The 10,590-nt window shown below is 40.6% G+C and overlaps 1 protein-coding gene across 3 annotated transcripts; it reads right to left on the bottom strand.

The window, feature by feature from the left end:
• Positions 1-507: 507 nt before the first annotated feature.
• On the bottom strand, positions 508-10,367 carry LOC137134119 (cytoplasmic polyadenylation element-binding protein 4-like). 3 transcript variants are annotated; one of them, XM_067518613.1, is made up of 12 exons: positions 10,213-10,367; positions 8,164-9,283; positions 7,932-8,030; positions 7,072-7,165; positions 6,008-6,058; positions 5,484-5,507; positions 5,052-5,228; positions 4,775-4,864; positions 4,576-4,694; positions 3,863-3,977; positions 3,566-3,747; positions 508-3,405 (listed from the first exon to the last, which is right to left on the bottom strand). In XM_067518613.1, exons 2-12 carry the CDS (start codon positions 9,226-9,228, stop codon positions 3,178-3,180), a joined length of 2,244 nt encoding a protein of 747 aa, XP_067374714.1. In that variant the 5' UTR covers positions 9,229-9,283; positions 10,213-10,367; the 3' UTR covers positions 508-3,177. The 3 variants fall into 3 exon arrangements, with proteins under 3 accessions (XP_067374714.1, XP_067374716.1, XP_067374715.1); XM_067518615.1 differs by having other exon boundaries at positions 7,072-7,162; XM_067518614.1 differs by lacking the exon at positions 10,213-10,367 and adding an exon at positions 9,749-10,047.
• Positions 10,368-10,590: the final 223 nt, after the last annotated feature.

Here is a 10,590-nt window from a genome sequence, read left to right as displayed (position 1 = left end):
CTGGTCCACTTGAGGTTCATGTCTTTGCTGTGAGCCAAGCCCGGGAACATGCACAGTCTTAACTGGAGACATTTTCCCTTCTCACACCTACACGGCAGACTGCAAAACAAAACACTTTTCCACGTGTCCACCTCTGAGGATTTCTTCTTCTTCACTCCAGTTTGTTTGTAGCACTGTGTCAGCAGGAGCCAGTTCCAGGGTACTTGAGAGAAACTGAGCCAGCTTCATTAGATTTTGTTGCTTAAAATTTACCGATTAATTAGAAAACACATTTATCAGACTAGAAAAGGTTTAGTTACACAAATGCCTGAATTTTCATGTGCACTAAAGAGAAGTCACTACAGCTGCACAAAAATCTATAAGTACTGTACATCTGACCTGATTTATGATAATTCAACAGATATTCTAAATAAGGTGCCTTTACTCAACAATAGCATTTGGCCTGAGACCTTCATTTACTCAAAACCTTTAAGCTTCAATAGTTGTGAATCACCATTATGCCTATAATTCTTCCTCACAGCTGTTTATTCGTTCAACATCTCACATTACAAATACTTCAAATGTATGCATACAGTTACAAACAGTTGGCAGCAAATGAATGACATAAGGTCTTTGTTTTACTTCAATACTACAAACCAACTATAAAAACTGATGTCCGTTTGTAGCGTAAATTAAACTGGAAGAAAATATAAAAATTGGAACTTGCGTATAAATGTGAAATGACTTAAAAATCAAAATAATATCAAGTAAAAAAAAAAAAAAAAAAAAAAGTTAATAAATACAACCTTCCCAGCATACAATTAAAAACTATTGAAATTTTGCAATCAAGTAATACTAAGTGACATAATCTTTTCATCTGAAAATGGGGAGCACAATACAGCAATTAGAAAAACTAGACACATCAACGAGTTTAACACATCACCCCAAAAATATAACAAAAAAATCTGATCAAAATGAGTTATACATTTCAATTGAAAATATAGCAAATGCTAAATACATTATTGACCTAGTATATACACAATGTTTTCAATCACAGTAGCATGGTAGTAGCAAAATAAGTAAATAAACACAAAACTAATGTTTAAAAATAAATTCAGGTATAAATTAGTAATTTTCTTGCAGACATCAGCATGAACAATAGGAAACTAATGTGTAAATGACTGCATGATTTATATGGATTAAATGACTTACGCTGCGGAGACTTGTTTCTGGAAAGAATAAGTATTGCACATAATGGCTCAAAGTTAACTTGCAACATTAAAAATCACATTCAGGTTATGTCCCAAAGCATGCCACATCACAAAAGGGGTCAAGTGATCAAGTCTCCTACTGAGTGTCCTCCACATTGCAAAACGCATCCAAAGTGTTGTCACTGTGTAGATTGCATAAACATGTCTGTGTAAGGAAGGCAGACTCCATCATGTAAAGAGAGGCTACAAGAGAGGTGATCTCAACGAGATAAGGAAAAGAAAGTTATAAAGGAAAAAGGAGATCTAGTGCATTACATTAGGTCCTGCATTAACACTAGCCATGTTATTTGTGTATTATATTATGCATGCCAAGAATAAGTAGAACTTACAGGCAGTCCCGGGAAGAGGATCTAAATATTCAAATAGCTGATATCCACTCCGGTGATAGAAGGGAATATTTCACATTGACCTATGCCAAACATGGACCCTATTGATAATCTTACAACACCTAGGAGCAAAATATCAGTATCTCTTCAAGACTATCAAAATCAGTTTAGAAAGATCTTGTCATGCCTTAGGATCCTGTAAATACATTTATTAGAACAGAGGAGAATCCACATATGACTGGCTAATGATAGCCTTTTTTCCTTTATCTACAGAATCACACCAATGCACCAGACAATTTTCAGATTTACCAGCACTTAAATATATAAAAGCTAATTGAAAATTATATTATCATTCATTTTCTTTTTTAAATTAAGTTTACCATAAATGCAGATCTCTTAGTAACAAAGGTACAAAATTATTTTTCACCAAGTGAAAAAAATGAGGTATTGCAAAAGGAGTTCTCCCATCTGTGAAAAATGTGCCTAAAATGACTATTGAAAAAAATATTTAGAAAAGTAGTGCATAATAAATGTATATATGTTCATGACAAAATAATCAGCTATAAAACACTGTACAAAAATCAGCAGGCCATGTATAAAATAATATCTTTATCTCTGTGACAGCAAATTCTAGCTACTACCATATCCAACCACAACACCAGTCATGGTAGAACGTGCAGTGGTACACCATGAGGACAGCTCGGGGAGACTGGACTGTGCATTCCCATTAGTTTGTACTACATTAGCATGTTAGCTTCCAGTGCTAATATCCCTGACAATATAAAGTGAGAAAATACTACTGCCAATACCTGAGCCCTGAGGGGCTGTCTTTATTAGCTGAAACCTACAAACTGAAACTCCAGCCTTTCCCCCGTCGTATGACAAGAGGACATTATCCTGAAAACCCTCAGAACAACATAGGCTTTTGATGATGCATTTTAGGCCAATCTTTGGTTTCCTCTTACTGGTTACAAAGTGTCAACTTTTAAACCAAGACCTAAAAACACATTACAGCAATCTAAATGCGTGTGCCAGACTGAGGGGAGATTTTGTTTAGTGACGTGGCCAGATGCTTTACACTGAGCTGCTTTGAAAACTCGACTGACAATCTGAAACGGCATCCCTCCTCTGTTCAACCTTTGGTAAATGGTACAGTTGTTCTCTAATCCTGCAAGCAAAAGTAAGATAATGCACCCTTCTTAAACTCAACTTCCATAGTTAGTATACTGATTTAGGTATGATGAAACTCACTTAAAATTTATGTTACTCTTGACAACAAATGTAAGCAGCTTTGCCAGCTAACACGAAAAAAAAAAAAAAAAAAAAGTACTGTCAAGTCAGAAAACATCTAAATTCAAATCTAATGCATCCAAATGCTCATGCATACAAGTCAAAACATAAATGGGATTCCACTCTCTTCTTAGCATATTCTTCTTTTTGAAGGCCCAATTTAAAAAAAAAACAAACAAAAAAAATTAAAAATAAATTATTTTTAACTTAAAAGAAAAGTGCATTTATTTTCCACATAGTAGCCAGTACCCCTACCCTAACTACCCCTTTCTTTCAATCCCTCCCCCATCCTGTGTCATCTCCCTCTCGCCTCAGTTCCAGCGGAAGGAGATGTGTCGTGGGCGGTCCCCTCCCTCCTTCACCAGTGGCTTGTGGAACTCACGGCCTGCCCGGGAGTGGATGGCTGCCCAGCAGTACTCGCAGTAGTACTGCAGACAGGTCACATTGGCGCAGAAGAAAGGAGCAAACTTTCCTCCACAGCGGGTGCCCTGGCACTCATCACACAGTTGGTCATCCAGGACATATGGCTTCACTTCCACCTGAGAAGAAGATGACATGAAAACAGTGCTAAAATGGAGGTAGAGGAAAAACCTGAAGGCAGGCACATTTGTATGCTGAAAAAGTGGAAAATAATATCTTGTGAACATAAGATGTCTTTTTAAAGTCCTGAATAGAAAGCTCCTAAGATCAGATACTTACCCGTTTATCAATCTCCCCATGCTGCAGCTGAACAAATCGGGCACTAATGGCTGCAATGTAGCTTTGCTGATTGGAAAAGGCAACTCGCCCCGCCCCTTTTGGATACTTGAGTTCAGGGTCTGTGTCGATCCCAGCGTAACACACCCCCCCGTACAGGCGATCCATAATCATGGCAAGCTCCACTGGAACAGCAATATACAATGCAAATGGTTTGAACTGTTTAGGTCCCAATTATGGCACTACTGGCAAGGCAAAGCTTGCTGTGTAATGAGTTTAGCAGTCGCTATGCACACATACCTGCACGTAGAGGACGAGGGACACCTCCTACAAAGATAGTCTTCCTTGGGTCCAGTGGCTGAGAGCCATCCATTACAAAGTCACTGTCATTTAGATTCCAGGGTCGAATCTGGACCTACTCAAAAGAAGAAAAAAAAAAAAATCTAATCAAATCATTCTTTTAGTCAGGCTGGATTTCTTTATGAGCAAGATACATTTTGGGTTATGGAACCGAAGGTAGCCTACTCCTTATTTAATATAGATTAACACATTTCTTTGTCTAAAGTTCCTGCTATTGTAGGTTGCCCCTGGTTCAGGCCAAGGCTGTTTACAGGAAGTTTCTTGAATGACTGTGAAAGACCATAAATGCACAACTGTTGAAGTAATTAATTTTACATTTGTTACTTTGTTACTACAGGCACCACATTGATATAACCAGATCAGTAACACTAAAATGTAACCTTTTAGTTTACTTCCACACAATATTAGTCAGGATTTTTGAGCAGAGCACAAAACCAATAGTTCTGATGGATTAACACAGCTAAGCCATCCTTAGGCCACACAAAAATAAGGTAGCTGTACTGAACTTTCCAGCTTTCTGTGACGTGACCAGGCAAACTAAAACAAATACCACTTGTGTGGGTCATCAATATTAACACCTGTTAGGTTAATACTAATTAGACAAACACCACAACATGTACAGTAGCAGCTAAAAAACACAAAGAAACACTCACAGGCTTGTCTTTGATGGTAGGGCTGGAGACACACAGGTAAAGCTTGCCATCCTCCTGAATGCATGCATCAATTAGAGCCTGAACAGAGCTCTCATCTTGGAACAGCAGGAATGCATATCCTGGAAAGGTTGGGCATACAGAACTATGAGCACACTAATACATACACAAAACAAGAATATGCTTATCACATGTGACTCACCTTTTGGAGGAAAATAGGACTTGCTCTCTGCCTTGTGAGGCCAGTCAACAAACAAATGTCCAAATCGACGGAAACTTGCAGTGATTTCATCTGAAAAGCAGTATAAATGTGTTAAATCAATCAAGTAAATGTAATTCTAGCTTTGCCACTTAAAGTTTAGATACTAGGGGTAAACTGTTTAATCTTATTGGACTGTTAAAAGGTTCTGATCTACAACACTATCAATCAGAAAACCAGGATTATTGAAGCATCCACTTTAGCAGACACTTGTCTTTACCTTCGTCTATGTCTGGGGGCAACCCTCCAACAAACACCTTACGAGAATAGCGCTCCACACGTTCACCATTGAGGTGGGGAAAACCGTGGGCTGAGCCCAGGCCAGGAAGTCCCTGGTCACCTGACTCATCATCTCCAAAAGAGCGCTCATCCTCCATGGGGAACAAAGAGGAATGGCCTAGTGGACACAATGAGGTGGATTACACATACTGTCTCACTTTTGTGGGAGGTGAAAATCACTTTTTTTTTTCAAGGGATTAAAAAAAGTTAAAATAATACTTGCCAGCTTAATGACCAGTATTCAAGGCCGAATAATTAGTGACATTGACAAAGATAAAGCAGACAGAAGCACAAGAGGCAAACCAAATAATTTCAAAAGACATTACTGCTTTCTAAATAACACTGAACAAATTAAGACAGTTGTGAACTTTACCTCGTCTTCTGCCATAACTTCTTGCTGCATGTAAAACAACACAAAACACTATTGAAATGGCTTTTTAGAAAAGTCAAATGGTACAAAAAAAGAACATGTAAAAACACTGCTAGGGCTTGAAAATTGCTTGGATCGCTAAACAAAATGGCTTCTACATCATAAATCTAGCAGCCATTCTGAGTTTCCACTTTTCAAAATGCAGCTAGACCTTCAGTGGGGGAGAAGAAAATAATATACAAATGTATTCCATCAGATTTATCTTTGCTTATTTTGATAAGCCTTTTGGTGCACCACAGTAACTAGTAGCACAGCTTAGACAAGTATAAAACAAATTAGTCATGCAGTAGTAGTATGGTTAGGAGATATCTGTTAGATGTTTTGGTTTTGTTGAATTTCATGTAAGCTCATTCTAACAACTGTTTCTAAAAGGACACACTTTCTTTATATCTGTACTTGACAGGCATTATTTCAAGTCCTGACCTCTGCTAAAACACTGCATATTTGTATGAATGTAATTTACATACCATTCATAGGTAGAGGCCCCTCTCCACCCTGGTGAGAGAAGTTGTAGCGTCCTACATGACAAAAACAGCATAAGCCTCAGAATGTCATGTCAAAATGATTCCTTACTGGACTAATAATTACATTAATTATTTCCCCTTATACCATAAATAACTGGCAATGGAGTACAATGCTGCAAGTAGTTATTTTTATGAAATATGGCAAATAAGTAACAAGAGACTGAACTGCAACTACTCTGACTGGGTCTCATTCATGATATATTTATGCACCTGATTTGATGTCACCTGTGTGGAGTTTTCTACTAATCTACGTATTTTCAGTGGACACATTAAAAGTTCGCCCCCCAACTGTGAATTAAATAAACAACTTGAGATGTGTAATCAGGAACTATATAATCTAAGAATGTATCCAGACTTGCAGACCAAGCTTTTGGCATTTCTGATCCTTTCTGTTATGGACACATTTTGATTGGTCTGATATCCTGCATATAAAAACACATTATACTTAAACTAGGGGGAAATAATAAATAGGCAGTTATTCCTGATGATTGCATTACACATTTTTGGTTACATTACCCATCCTTTGTGTGAATGCATGTTCTTATGAGTAATTTAGAAGGTCCAAGTCAAAATATTCAGCAGACAAGACATATTTAAACTAGGGCTGGATATCTAACCTAGTACTTTTAGCCAGCCAAATTGTGCTTATGTTGGTGTCATTACAAAAACTCTAGTATCATATTATCAGCCATTTTGAATTATATAAAGCCCAAATATATTATGTTATGTTGCAACGCAAAACGTGTAAAAATCACGACATCATGTGCAAAGAAGGCAAGTTGCCTGAAGTCTTGACATAAACCAACATTGTGAGCATTACTGAACTGGTATTTACATAGTTTCTGTTGTCTATTCAAGAAGCAAAATTTGTGCTTAAACTTCAATCCTGCCGTAAACATAATACCCACAATATAACAAATAACCAATTTCCGCAACATCTGAATTTAGCTATAGCCAACAGTAAGAAAACCACACACCATCATTGGATTGTGCGTGTCTGCACCAACCTTTCAGGGAATCCTGCTCAGCCCTCATAATGTCAATCAGAGAGTTCTCCAGAGAGTGCATACTGAAACCATCAAAGGACCGTGTTCTCTCCTGCTGAGACACAAAAATGACAATTAGCCTCCTCACTATGGGATCCAAAGCACTACAAGTGGCAAGAACCCTGACAGAGTTTGCCATGATGCAAATAGCTAATTTAATTTAAAAAAAAAACACACTGCAGAGAATATCCCTGTGGAAAGCTGAAAGCACTGTAAACACTGTCTTGCACAGAATCCACTGCTTCTCTGCAATCAAACATTTCCTGTTTTTACCAGCATGATGTGCTAGCAAAAGATGATTAATCATTGCACCTTGACACACATATACAATATATATATAAAAAACAAAACAAAATCTATGGTAAGAAAATAACACAAGGGAGGCTGTATCCCTGTGTGTTTAAACAAAATGGTGAGAACATACAAAGCTGCATCAGAAGACTTCTCAAATCAGGACAAGAGGAAACCCATTTGATCAGAGCTGATAAGACTGCTCTCATACAACTAAATGATCTAGATAAGATCTGAGACGCAACTACACAACATAAGTTTCAATTGAGCCGTTCACCTCGCATAACTATCAACATATCCTGTTTTGCTCAGTAGCTTTTTGTTACATTTGATCATAAATTTGCTTAAACTAAATAATTCATATAATTTGTCCCTGGAGGACATGCTAGACATAAACAATTTTTGTGCTATAAAAAAAGGGCAATATTTCAAATCTGTTGCAGTCTTCCAGTTAATTCAGAATAGGCTAATGTACTGGAAATGTATAGGTCAATACTTCTAAGAACTATTACTAAGCGTGATATCCTTACCTGGAAAGGGTAGACGCCTTCATTGCGGCTCATACTTTCCTCAACCCAGCCCTTGTGATTGAAGCCAGAGTTATTTCTGGGGAACTTTTGAGAGGGGACCTGGAGGAGTTTCATACATGTCTCTTAACAAAATGTATAGTGTGCCATCATATCAATTTATTCAAAGATCTGCTTTACATCAGCTTTAGATTTCGCTAAATTGCTTCTGATATGTTGTGAAAGTCTCATCTACCTGGTTGTTGGGGAGGGACTTCTTTAGTGGGGAGATGGAGTTAAGGCCCGTCATGCCTCCACCTACCCCCCGTCGGTACTCTCGAACCCCCTGTGTGCCACCCCAGCCCCCATAGGCACTAGGGCTCCAAGAGGTGGATGTAGGAGTTGAGGAGCTCTGGTAGCTTCCCCAAGGTGAAGGGGGCTTGTTCTGGGCAGGAGCAAGATGGGGTAGCTGGGTAAATGGTCCAGTGCGATGGGGATGTGGCGGAAAAGAGGGTTGTGGTGGATGAGGGCTAGCTGGGGAACGCCGGTGCTGCTGTGGGACCGCTTGGCCGTGAGGGTGATAATGCTGGGGGTGAGGAGTGGGTGGGTGGTGCTGGGAGACCGGTCCAATTTGTGTAGAGAAACTACCTCCTGCTCCAAAGCCAGGCCCAGCATGATGGGAGAAGTTTTGGAACAGCAAGGGAGGTCCACTGGCATTGGAGCCAGCTGGACCGAAGAACCCTCCGACATCTTCCCCCACCACTGGAGACTGGGTGGATTGGACTGCAGGGGACCAGTTGTTGAAGCTAGTCAGAGAGGATGAGGATGAGGTGGATTGTGCACAGCTAGTACCCATTCCCAGGCTGTCCTGATAGTCAAACCCACTTAGTACTGGGGACTCCATCCTCAGCTTTTCCTTCCCACTGCTGCTTTCTAAAGAACCCTTCTCTAGTGCGCTGTCTTCAGCCAGAGTTCCCTCAAGCTCTCCTAGGCCTCCAGCAGCCTCCTGTTGGCCAGGAGATAGGGCCTGTGGCTGAGTTGGGACCTGAGACTTCTCCTGCATGTCCTGGAGGTCCAATGCCTTGGACTTGTCTGACTCCAGAATCTCATCTTGCATGTTACTGTGCTGGGCTACTGTAGGGAACAGCCAAGCACTTCCCCCATTGGTGGAGCAGGTGTTGTTTATGAAGGAAGGGGGGCTGGGGGGATTGGAGGGGTGGTGAGGGTGCTGGGGTTGGAGGTGAGGAGGGATCCTTACAGGGAAAGCAGATTTGTTACCACTGCCGTTCTTCACCAGAACTCCAAACCCGTAGTCCCCCATTTAGGACACACAGTAAATCTTCAGCTGACTTTTGGCTTTCACAGTCTTCTTTATCCTAAAATGTGGGTTTGGGAGTGGCAAGAAGGGGAGAATGGGGAGGGGAAAAAAAAAAACACACAGGGCCGTTACACCTTAAGATGATCTGGCCTTTAGAGAAACACAAGCCTCGCCAAACGCAGTGAATGTGCTTGGGCTGCACCCTGCCTGGTCTTGTGATGCAATCAGTGAGATTAAATCATTGGCTCGCTTGGCCACGGGAGGCCTGATTGCAATATAACACTGTTAGCTGGCAGGCAACCACGGAAAACAACCAGCACAGTTTGCTAACAGCCTAAGCTGGTGAAGCTGACGTCTCCAAAGGTCGTTTAAGCAGCTAGCAGCAAGCTAACAGCTGCTCCGCCACCTTCCATGTGCTCCATTAATCATGCAGATCCTGGCAGTCAATTTTTAAGTACGTTGATGCACTACAGCATTTTTATGAACGCCCAAGCGCTGAGATGGCTAACAGCATGACACCTACCGATTAATGTTCCCTTTTCAGCAATGACCTCCTCATACGACCATTTAAATACAGGAAAATGTTGATGACGTCTCCTGTCTGTTCCGAATCTAGGGTAGTTCCCTTCACCAAGCCGCTAGGCTAGGATAATAGCCGACAGCCGCAGAGACGTTGTAGCATATTTGCAAAACAGCTGGGAAGCAATAAACGCCTTCAATGGCTACAACGTCCCTTAAAGTTGTGTTAACATACACGACACCGTTATCAACAAGAGCACGGTGGAATTTTCCAGGACCTGACAAGTTAGAAATAGTGTACGGCTCTTTAAACGACCTCGTCTGTTTCGTGTCCTGTATGTTCAATGTCACACAGCCTACCAACCCTTATCATAATTTTTACATTGTAAAATAAGGTAATGCAACCTCGACCCCAGGTTTTACGTAACGATAAAGATATGTATTTGGTGAAATGTCGGGCATAGCTACCTTCACTTCGGCGTCATGACCTTATCGTTTTGATATTGCCATATTTTAGCGTTTTTCCTTTTTCTGCATTTCCTAGGCACCCGGTGTAAATGGTCTCCTCTCTCTTCTAGATGACAGCTGGGCCAGTCGGGAGACGCTTCCGTTTGTAAGCCCCACCCACCCCGCCAGCCACAATCCAATGGGAGCCAGGATTTCCCTCATAAGCCATGCCCATTTTGGTTCGATTCTAACGCGTGATTGGATGATTACCGTACGGTCACGCCGATAGCGCTCCTTATCAATGAATGGCACATGCAGTCAAGACTTTCTCCTCCCTAATAAGGATATGTCAGTGGGAGGAGTAAGGGAATACAATAATGATTAAAGGAAATTTCTTAA

This window comes from Channa argus, chromosome 10 (genome assembly GCF_033026475.1).
Source record: "Channa argus isolate prfri chromosome 10, Channa argus male v1.0, whole genome shotgun sequence".
Taxonomy (NCBI): domain Eukaryota; kingdom Metazoa; phylum Chordata; class Actinopteri; order Anabantiformes; family Channidae; genus Channa; species Channa argus.
Note: the sequence above shows the minus strand (reverse complement) of the source record. Positions and strands in the feature narration are given on the sequence as shown.